The sequence below is a fragment of the Cibotium barometz genome, chromosome 12, assembly GCF_041138505.1.
Source record: "Cibotium barometz isolate CiBa-2024 chromosome 12, ASM4113850v1, whole genome shotgun sequence".
Taxonomy (NCBI): Eukaryota; Viridiplantae; Streptophyta; class Polypodiopsida; order Cyatheales; family Cibotiaceae; genus Cibotium; species Cibotium barometz.
In genome coordinates, this window is record NC_141057.1 from 15,766,703 (window position 1) to 15,778,531 (window position 11,829).

General features: G+C 38.4%; 1 protein-coding gene across 1 annotated transcript; it reads left to right on the forward strand.

Annotated features, from left to right (window-relative positions):
- Positions 1-3,785: 3,785 nt before the first annotated feature.
- LOC147633121 (Cox19 family protein (CHCH motif)) lies at positions 3,786-6,611 on the forward strand. Its single transcript, XM_086806125.1, has 4 exons — positions 3,786-3,886; positions 3,968-4,127; positions 4,802-4,927; positions 6,373-6,611. Exons 3-4 carry the CDS (start codon positions 4,845-4,847, stop codon positions 6,479-6,481), a joined length of 192 nt encoding a protein of 63 aa, XP_086662251.1. The 5' UTR covers positions 3,786-3,886; positions 3,968-4,127; positions 4,802-4,844; the 3' UTR covers positions 6,482-6,611.
- The last annotated feature ends 5,218 nt before the right edge of the window (positions 6,612-11,829 follow it).

Here is an 11,829-nt window from a genome sequence, read left to right on the forward strand (position 1 = left end):
GTTATAGAATATCAATGTACTTGTCTTCTCATATGCAGTCTTAAAAAATTATATTTCCCTCTCCTACAGAGTTGTCCTAAAATGAGGGTTTTTAGGGATACCTCTGGCATTTTCTTCTTAGGGATATGGTCTCATCTAAGGGAAGTCCATTGCTCAAGTAATCACAGTAATCTCGTAACTCCACCTTGGGACTAAGCTTATTTAAAATAGAGACGTATTTGTTGGTTCTCCTCTCATTGGAAATTCTTGACAGGTGATCAGCTCTAACATGAGATGTTTCTTTGTAAATTGACAACATGAAATCAAATTCTATAAGAAGTAATAACCACCATGTAAATTATCTTGTGGTGCATGGTCTATTTACAAGGTAGCACAAAGCTTGATGGTCTTAAAAAATATAAACTTGCTCGCCAAAAGATAATGGAAAAACTTATTTACTGCATAAACCATCACTAAGCCCTCCCTTCCTCTCTGTGGTTATATATTTCTTCTTTAGATCATTGAGTTGTATGCTAGCATAACTAATAGGAAAGTCCATGTTCTTTTCGTCAGGTTGAGCTAATATGCATCTTATAGTATAAAAAGCTGATGCATATATATGTACATGGAAGATGACATCCCATCTTGGGTGGTTTGAGAATCAGAGCTATTATCAAGGCCTCCTTAAGTTTATGGAATAACTCTTTGTACTCCTTAGTTCACACAAAACATACCAATAGGGCATATAGTGGTCTAGCAATTTTTGCATACATGAATATGAAGCATCTATAATACCATGTGTGACCCATGAATCTTTGGACTGTTTTTAGTGTTTTGGGTCTTCCAAGTTCTACAATAATTTGAATCTTTCCTTCATCCATGGAGATTTCATTTTTAGACACCATGTGCCCTAGGATTACACCCTGTCTGAATTTGCATTTTTTTGTGTTTAGACAAGGTTTGTAATGTTGGCATCTTTCCAACACTAGTTGCAGGGGTATGTGCTCTCGTCTCAACTTTGAGTTCATGTGTAGAGATCCTCCATGAAGATTTCTAAAAGAACTTCCATATGAAATCCTTGTATGCTATGCACATAAGTCTTTGAAACATAGCTAGCACATTGTATAATCCAAACGATATTACTTTAGATGCGAATGCTCCCCATTTGATAGTAAAAGTCTATGGATACTTGGTTGTACCCGAAAATCTACCTAAGAAGCTATAAGCTTCTTTTCTTTACTACTCTTTCTAGCACATGTTCAGATGGAAGTGGCATATAATGATCTCTTACCTTGTTGTATTTACTTTTTCAAGCTAACACACACGTGGATCTTACTATTCTTCTTGGGCACAATCATGAACTGATGCTGCTGACACCTAATCTGTGTGCTCAATCTCATAAATGAAACCTACATTAACAATGTGTTGACTTCATCTTTGACTTCATCTTTGATTGCCTTAGCATAGGTCTCATTATATGTATGTGGTCTTTGTTTTATTGGCTTAGCACCATCATGCACTATTGTGTGATGTCAAACATCTGGAGGGACTCCTTTTAAATCTGCATAGCTCTAAGTGAACACATCTCTGTATTCCTCGAAAACAACTTACAAGTTTTGATTTCTTCTCTTGGGTTAAGTTGGTGTTTATCTAAACCAATTTGGGTTCCTCCCTAGGCAATGCTAAATTCACTTGTTTTGCATCTTCTGGTATGTCATAGGACACTCTTGGTTTCTCGAGTTTGTGTGTGTGTGTGTGTGTGTGTGTGTGTGTGTGTGTGTGTAGTGGGTTCCTATTTTCTACTTTGTAGGTCTTGAATCGAGAAACAACTTGTTTAGAGTCCTCTTCATGATCATTGGTTATTGGGCTTGAAGGCTCAGATTCCTTCTTGACTCTCCCTTCCTTTATGGCCTTGTTTCATCTTCTTCGTCTAGACTTAGAAGTTTTTTTGGAGTCCATTGAAGCTGTACCATAATAGTCATGGGCTAGGCTTAGCGGGTCTCTGGCTCTAGTTTTTTTTTGGTTTCTTAGCTCTTTTGAGTAGAGATTCTCTCTTTTCAAGGAGTTATCTCTACTGAGAATGGCCTTCTAACCGCATTGACTGGCACATCCTTGAATGTTCATCGTGGGTTATCCTTTCTAGCTTGGTATGTCTCCTCAATTTCTTTGAGAGGTTTAATCTTTTCTCTCATACATTGATGGACTTCATGCAAGCGTCTAGCTTGCATGCTAAGTATTCGGCCATGGTTATAGTGACAGGGGCAAGAGATTGCCCTTTTCTCGTTTCAATGTATGTCTTAGAGATGGCACAGTGCTATCATAGACTCATTATCTGCACCCATGTAGGATGGTGTGGTTCTGCCTTTTTTGGTGTTTCGTTTTCTGGTTCCTTACTCGAGACATTCCCCTCATGCGATTCCTCTCTAGCTATGGCTCTAATGGCATTGTAATAGGGGTTCTTTGTGGAAACATGGAAATTGCTCCTGTCGGTCCTTATGTTTCTAATTGGGTCCATTGCACCCTCTCCTGCATGTCATTCAAACTTGAGATTTCCTCTCTCGAGTTAGGGTAAGCTTGTAACTTCTTGGGAAGGGGCTCCTCTAAATTTGTACTTCCCTTCCATGGCTTTCTTGGCCATTTCAAGAAGCTCATCCTTTCGATCCATTATGATGGATCTGACTTCACTTTCCTTACCTCATTCTTCATCGAGAGTGATGGCAGCAAAGGGGGGCTATTCTCTATTTACACACTATTCTCTAATTACATAATATATATAAGCCATACATTTTAATTGAATGTACCAAACTCAAGTATGTGGTAATGATTGTAAATAGCAGCACACACAACTTGCTTGCAACAAGACATTAACATTGCAAAATACAAGAAACAAGAATGCAATGGAACAAGATGCATATAAACACATTTTGTGGTAACATTCTCCACCCTTTATGCCCAATACCCCATCTTGGCATCATCGTAATCTGAAGAAGGACTTGACTTCTTCTTGACATTCACACTAACAGACAAAGGTGGCAAGGGATCGAAATCATAAAGAGCATCGCCAAGGACTACAACACACACTTCACATGGAAGGGTTGCCTTGTTGAATACGTGCAATGATCTTTCACACAAGACAACTGAAAACTTGTGCCAAGCTAGGGTAGGTGTGGGTTTTGAGGGTCACACACTTCACACGGAAGGGTTGCCTTGTTGAATGTGCAACACATTTTGCATAAGATAACCTAAAACTTGTCCTAGGCTAGGCTAGGTGTTGGTTTTGAAGGCCTCCCATTATCTCACGCTTTTTTGTGGCAACTACTTGTGGCATTTTTTGTGGTAACACTCTTCATCCTCTATGCCCGATACCCCATCTTGGCAGCATCGTAATCAGAAGAAGGATTTGATCATGATGGGCGACACGTGGGACTTGCCAGACTTCTTCTTGACATTCAGACGAGGTGGCAAGGGATTGAAATCATAGAGATCATCACCAAGGACTACAGCACACACTTCACATGGAAGGGTTGCCGTGTTGAATGTGCAATGCTCTTTCACGAAAGACAGCTGAGAACTTGTGCCAAGCTAGGGTAGGTGTGGGTTTTGAGGGTCTCCCATTTTTTATCGAGGGTGGGGGTTCTCTTTTGCTTTTTGGAGGACCTTGGGTCATATGACAAATACTAAGTGTGTCAACTACTAGTGGCATTTTTTAATGGAGGGTGGCAGCTATCTAGTCTAGATTTACCCACAATCTGTAAAAATATTATTTGTTTCAATCTGAGGGTTGTAACAGCAACACGTGGAGTCTAAAGATTCGAGGAATTTTACACGCTTATAAGGAGGCCATGCGTAAACATTTAAGCTTAAATCGAGTGCCGAGATGAGAGGGGATCGTCCGTCGTCTTGCCTGGTAAGTACTCTCTTCTGCGTTGTTTGCTTGTCTCTCATGTGTCCCTTGCATCGCGTTTAGGGTTTCTCTGTCTTCTACCAGATATGAGGCCTTTCCCTGTTTTTGGACGTATTCCTCCTCTGCCCTGGACATGGACATCGACGACGATGCTGTCGATCACATGATCATTGATTCGAAGCCCCTCGACATCGATTTCTTCAACAGTTTTGAGGACGATTTCGATGATTCCGACCTTGCCTAGGTCCTCCTTACTTTCCCCCCTCCCCCCCCCTTTTTTTGATCATCATCTATTTGTTGCCTTTCTGTAATTTTTAGGGTTTGCAGGTGTCTTCTATTTTCTTCGTGCAAGTTCAGGAGTTGTGCGAATTTCTTAAGGTTTGGGACAATCTTTTACGGTTTGGAGGAGGTGTAGGTGCAACTTTAAGGGTTCGGAGGAGTTTTTGCCTAAGTTCTTAGGTTTGGAGGAGTTATAGGGCAAGTCTTAGATGAGTTTATTGCATATCTGTAGGTTTTGGAGGAGAATTTTTTTGAGTTTGTTGGAGTTACAGTGTAAGCTGTTAGAGTTTGGAGGAGTTTCATCGCATAACTTTGGGGTTTGGAGAATTTTTTTGAGTTTGTTGGAGTTACAGTGTAAGCTGTTAGAGTTTGGAGGAGTTTCATCGCATAACTTTGGGGTTTGGAGTCTGCAGTGGTGTAGGGTTTGAAGCAACTTGCTAATTTGAATGGTTTCGAGGAATTTGTACAAATGTTTAGGGCTTGGAGGAGCTTTTATGCAAAGTCCCAAGAGTTTTCATGGATTTTTTCAAGAGTTTGGGGGCAAATATTAAGGGTTTGGAGTAGATTTAATACAAATTTTTAGGATTATGTATCTTATGGCATCCCCCACTTTTTTTGTTTGCTGCCTTTGATCCTCAGATACACATAACTACTATAAGAAGTAGGACCAATATTTTTCGAAATGCCTAAAAGCAAGGAGCCTTGCAGCCGAGAAGCCTGTGATATTCAGACATGTTTGAAGAAAAATGATTTTATACCTGAGAGGTACGGCAGTCACTCATGACTTTTCATTGACATAAGAGTGTGACAACCACTTGCTTTATAACAATCAGTATCGAAACAGTAAGGATATCATATATTCAAGACATTTGTGATCGATAACCTGTTCCCTGGAACATTTTTGCATGTTATAAAGCTGCTTACATGCTTTTGGTTCCTGTGTGAAAAAACATGGTTCTATGAAGTATATGCGGGCTCATGTACGAAACATGTGTGTGTTAAGGGGGCTGGGGCATAGGGTGTAAGTCATCTCTGTTTGGAATGGCTACAGTGACGTTTTTACTCGAGGGTTCCTTGTTGTAAAGATGGGCTAAGGAATCCTGTGAGCAATCATCAGTATTGCCAGTCTAGTTGTGTCGTTTGGGAACATTCCATGCTACTTCATTTCTATTGGAATTTGGCTACAACTCGCAAGTTATCTTTTGGAGCAGCATAATGTTTATCTACATACTGCAACACCTCATTGTCTGGTAATCCAGCTTTTAGGCAGAGGAATCAGTGGCTTAGTTATGGGGCACTTTGTACTAAATGAATATTAGAATAGCGTGAAGTGACCTAGAGTTAAGGCCTTTCTCACCCATGGTCTATGTTCAGAGAGGAATAGGCTTGTTATTGGGTACCTGTGTGAAGGGAACGTGAGACCATGGTCTATGTTTATCTACCTGTCTGAAGGGAACGGAGACCCTGGGAATCAAGTTGCCTATTTTCTGAATGTGATTTATACGAAAGTTTCACTTCGAAATTTGTGGCCTTTTCTCCATGTTTTAAGCACTTGTTGTGGTGTTCCTGATTTTCGTGAAGTGTTATCTGGCTGCTATGCCTGCTTGTCTCACTGCAAGGCTTCTGGCTATCATAATGAGAATTCAGTTCATAAATGGTAGTACTGAAGCTGACTTCAAGATTTGAATGGAGTTGAATGATATATTGTTTGCTCCTTGGATACGTAAGTTAAGTTGAAAGGTCACTTTTCACTTAGTAGCTTCAGCTGTTTGAACTATGCATCATTTCTTGCAACTTCATACCAAGTCCAAGAGAACAATCTCGACACAATTGTCGGCTGTATTTTTCTCATAGTTCTTGAGATATGTTTGCTTTTTATCAACTCAGCACTTTCAATCCTTCTTGATCTCACCTTTTCCTTTTTGTGGTGATGTGTGTGTTTCCTGAAGTAAGGACTTCAGTGTTTCCTTTGTAAAATAGGGGCTCTCACAGCCCACTTCTGCTTTGAGATAAAGATCTTTTCTTTTTTGGTTGAAGAGTGACATCCCTATGGGTGCAGGAAGAGATCTTTTGCGGATGAGGTCAGAGTGAAGCTACTGTTAGCTTTCTAGCAGACCTAATAGTCTTGTGGGTGGTTAAGTGGGTATTGAAATACATTTCTGGTTGTCTACACAGGCAATGACTTATGTGACTGCTGTTCGCATTTGCAGATGTTTTGCGGTCATTGAGGCTCTACAACTTTGCTGCGAAAAATGCAATAGCAGGTCCACACATTGTGCGTCGTTAACAGGCCTTCTTGGCCCAAAGAAGAAGCTATGATTATGATATGATATCATATAAAACATTGATGCTGTATATAATATGACTAAATGAGCTTGTAATGATAAATCACATCAACATTGAGACTTGTCTATGAATCTTCTGGGATGGTATGAAACCTATTTGAATCCTTGAGGTTTTGTTGGCAGCATGTTGGTTCATTTCTACTTGACGCACCAACTAGCCAGAGAATCTTACCTAGAGCATATGCTCTGAAACCATGTTGAAAATTACAGACTTGTGTGCAAATACAAAAATGTAGGATTTTCGGATTTTCCATGCGTAAAACTTAGCACGGCTCGATGAAAAGAGATGGAGTTGCAAAATGATGATTCACAACATAGGGCTGTTGCTTCCCATGCATGTGCTTCGGTTGATGAAAGCTTGAATGGTGCATTTGAAAATTATAGAGTGCAGATTGTATGCAAATTTGAATACAAGTGGATGATGTTTGAATGATGAATGAGGGGTTGCACTACTTGTCTATATAGTCTCTAGTGGGGATCATATATTGAACTACATATTTGACCATAGGTCTTGGTGTAGCTTTTACAAACTAGAGTTAGCTGGTACTCACACAGTTAACCCCTTTCTGAATAAAATAGTTCGAAACATTTTAGTATAAGTGAAGGTTATGTTATGTTTTCTTAACATTTTAGAATATTTGAAGGTTATGATGTTTGTTTAGTATATTTGAAGGTTTTGTGATGTCTTAACTTCAACTACAAGTTCGTGAGAGTAAACATTAGAGGTCCACTCCTTCGATTGGCATGATAAAAAGAGCAAAAGCATTACTTTTTTTAAAATCTTCTTGGCGACCATGGTCTTATTGATTGGCTTTTTTCTAATAAAATCAAGAAGCACTAAAGTAGAAAAGCAATACGCAAATAGTATTACTTAGGTTATTTTTTGTCATTATGTGTGTTTTCAACTACCTTATTTAACAAAACTAAAGCATCACAATCACAATCTGAAGTCCTAGATATTGAAATCCACCAAATGAGAATTTCATGATAACCACAAAGCATTTAAACAGCAATTTCAATTAAGATTCTTATGTAGGTTCTTTCAAAAGCTAATTTTGCAAATTTTAACCATGCATAGATATGAAAAATGGCAAAATTGTTTGATTTGAGTACAAATATTCAAAGTTTTGACATGGTTTGTGAAAATTATGAAGTTTGCATTTTGGTGACTAAAAAGTGATTCTACTAACACGCTCACTTTTTGACCTCTTGCAGTGTTCACTTTTTGACCATAAGATGCAAAAAATGCAAAGCCCATGACTTTTGCGTACATGTCATGGTTTGGGCATTTTGGTTGTGTAAATGGTTAGAATCTACGAATCTAAATGTTTAGCAAACTTGCAAAAATAATATTAATTAAAGGAATTATCTTAAAAAAAACTTAAATTACAAATTCATGATTATAGATAATATAACTTGGTATTCTATTTACGCAAGACAACCATTATATATATATATATATATATATATATATATATATATATATATATATATATATATAACCATTATATATATATATATATATATATAATCCTTGCTTTGTTTGCATAGTGGCAATCTAGTTCTATTTATGCATGTTCAATGCAATTTACAAATGATAAAAATTAGTGGTAAAAATATAAATATTTCTTTGAATTAGCTCAAAAGCATTGTTGCTTGGAATAAAGCCTTTTGAAGATTAGTAATTCTCTCATGAAGGCATACTTTCAAGTTTATTGAAAACCACATTTTTCTTATAGTTGAGTGTTGCGTTCTATATGTTTTATGGAAATCCTCCAAGCCCATTAGGCATTACAAAACCATGATTACCCTTTATTCTAGACATGATAAAAGGCCCTAATATTTAAGCTTCAAGCAAACTAACTTGTGCATCCCAATATATTTCATTTAAAGCTCAAAGGGGGCCCTAGAATGCAAAGAACTAAAGTTCAGGAAGGCATCATAAAATGTCATATTAAACTTGTGTGATGCCTTCTATTGCCCTGTTTGAGATTCAAAAAGGGAATTTTGCACTTCCCCATTTAAAGCTCAAACAAGGTCCTAGAAGGCTAAACTTAAGTTCATCAGGCAATAATAAATAGAACACATAGTGAGTTTTCATTAGAGCTTCAAACAAGGCATCCCAAGGTGCCTTGTTTGAATTTCAAAGACAAGCTTAGAAATCCAGGAACTTTATCCCATTAATGTGAAAATCCCTATTTGTGCCTCAAATAGAGCATCTTAAAAAGCACATTTAAGCTCTAGTATAGCAACAAAATGAACCTATCAAAGTTTTAAGGTGAAGCACCTATAGGGCCCTAGAAATCCAAGAACCCAAGCCTATGAAAGCATTATAAAGATCACACTAAAACTCTATTTTAGCAATGATAAAATGGCATATTGAAGCATCAAGGATAGAGTTAGGCTTCAATAAGGCAAACACGAAGCACCCTTTTTTAGTATGCATCCAAGGATACCATATTTAAGACTCAAATATGGCCCTAGAAAGCAAGAAAACAAGACCATCAAAGGCATGTTGAGATTTATTTGGTTTAATTGGGAGTATTTTGTTTGTTGTGTGACCATTCTCACACTTTGCCAACACTATTAAAAATATTACTCTCTTAATTTCATATTTAGCCAATATGTGTCTGTTTCACCTATTTGGGAACACTTGAGCCTACTGTTGCCTTGTATGAGAGAGAAGAAATGAGGAATGTAAGGTTCTATTCCGGATTGCACCCATAGCCATTCGTGATAGAACAACACTCTTTTTGTGGAGAAGTTAGAGTCCTCAATCTTGCCTCACTTGGTGTCACCACAAGGGAGCTTAGCAAGGAAAGAGGGAGAGAGCTATGGAAAGCTTAATCTCAACCTCAATACAAGCGTGAGAATGAGGGAGAGATGATGGAGAGGGAGAGGGAGGAGAGGAACAGATCAAGCAACATCACTCAACACACTCACTACATAGCACGCAAACATGTATCAAGAGAAAGCAAACATCTCGATCTCCATCAAGAGATGGAGATGGAGATGAAGCACATTGTTCGATACAAAATAATATGGCAAAAGGGATGTAGCCGCATCCAGGGTTATCTTAACCATTGTTGTTAACATACCTCCTCCCTAATCACGGTTCCATCCTCGGAATCGGCATAGAGGCATGGGAGAGGTCATGATAAAAGTTGTTGTAGTGCTAGTAGAAGTTATAGAGAGACTTCACATATTGGGTGTTGTGGTGGAAGGAGTGGTAAGAGGTCCAGATGACTGACTCAAACACATCTTCAAAGGTGATGAATTGCCAGCCTTGGAGCCATTGTCACTCACGTGGTATAGTAGCCGAATATCTAGCTAAGAGTAGGGCCTTTGTTGTTGTCAAAAGTGAGGCCTTGGCAATCCTCATCATAACGGTTGTGAAATTCAACCAAAAGAAGCAGATGGTGATGACAATGTTGGGGTCGTACTGCTGGACAAATTTGTGCATGGTGTGCAACATCCAAGCTTCATCTAGGAGCATCAATGGATTTGGAGTGGGGACCCATGGAAAAAAGCTAAATTGTAACTTAGGGTTCTTCTCAATCTCCTTTTCAAAGAGACTGCATGCCTACCTACACTTGATGGGGAAGTAAGTGGGGCCAATCTACAAGTAGCGACTCGAAGAGCATAGCATTACTCCTTCTAATGGATGAGCTTTAGCAAGTAAGAAGGGTTATTCTCTCATCATGTTGTAGGTGATGGGCATTGGTGTTAGGCCTTATGTGTTCTCCACTCTCTTTGGCAATGCGCCTTCTCCCATTGTTTTGAAGTTTTCTTCAAGGTAACTGCCATCTCTTGGGTTGGGAGACATGATCCCATACTCACAAAAAAAGATGTGAGTTAACACATGTGTGCCTAGAGATGTGAGCCGTGACCCAAGACATGAGCCTTGAGTCTGAAGGTGTGAATCAACATATGCGAGTCTAGAGGTAGGTAAACCTAATATTGTACGCGACGGTAAAACTGCCTTTAATACTTGTAAAGACACACCTACCCATATTTTCCTATCATAAATATTGTACGCGACGGTAAAACTGCCTTTAATACTTGTAAAGACACACCTACCCATATTTTCCTATCATAAATATGTAACAACTACAAATTCCAAGGAAAATTCTCTTCTTTTTCAATTATTGAGACATTAAGTATAATTATTGCCTACTAGTAATTGCTCACCAACCCTACCATAGGTCTATTTCATAACAATCTTGCCTAGGTAGGACATATTTCGTAAAATCAAAACTATGATTCTAGTTCATACAAAAAAGATGTGAGCCTATATACATGAGTCTACAAGTGGCGTGAGCCTATATACATGAGTCTACAAGTGGCGTGAGCCTACAGAATTGAGTCTAGAGGTACGAGTCTAAAGACGTGAGCTCACCAAGCATGACATGAGTCTAGAGGCATGAACCCACAGGTGGTGTGAGCCCACCAAGTGTGACATAGGTCGTCTTGTTGAAGCCAGAAAAATCTAACTTGTTTATTATGTTTGGGTTTATGTCCTTATATATAATCTTACAAAAAAGCAATTTGCTATTTCTCAAAAAACATAACGTGTGCTTTTTACAAAACACAACCAACAACAAAAAGGATATTTAACTTAAGACTTTATTCACATGCTATATTCAATATCTTCTACTTAAGCTTGTCTATTTTCAACACTCCCCCTCAAGCTCAAGTTGAGGGGATATTCATGTCTTCAACTCCAAGTAGTTGTCAAAACTTTTCAAACTTCTCTCTTGCCAATGCTTTGGTGAAGATATTTTCCATTATTTGATCTTCAGTCTTCACAAATCTTAGATCAACTCGACTTTGTAGCGCTTTTTCTCTGACAAAGAGCTAATGTACCTCAACGTGTTTCATAGGAGCATGAAACACTGGATTCTTTGCTAATTGAATGGAACATATATAGATACTGGTTCTTTCAATGTTATCTCCAAATTTGCTACTAAGAGTTGTTGCATCCATGCAACTTCACATGCTACTTATGCTGAAGCTCTATACTCTATTTTTGTAGTACTCAAGGCCATTGTAGGTTGTTTCTTCGATGTCTAAGAAACAAACCCATTGAGCAACACATGCATGTGGTGCTTCTTCTTGTTGATGGATCACTTCCCCAATCTACATCACAAAATGTATGAAGTTTAAATTTATCTTCACACCAATAGTGAAGTCCATGATTTACCATGGTTTTGACATGTCTCAAGATTCTTCTCATCACAGCATCCATGTGAGGTTTCCTTGGGTTTTACATAAATTGGCTTACCATTCCAACTGCATGAGAAATGTATGGCCTTGTAATTG

Excerpts from the sequence above, each read along its gene's own strand:
- LOC147633121 (XM_086806125.1), top strand. The coding sequence starts at position 4,845 with ATGCCTAAAAGCAAGGAGCCTTGCAGCCGAGAAGCCTGTGATATTCAG. Across the intron at positions 4,928-6,372 it reads AATGATTTTATACCTGAGAG|ATGTTTTGCGGTCATTGAGG; the intron begins GTACGGCAGTCA and ends TCGCATTTGCAG.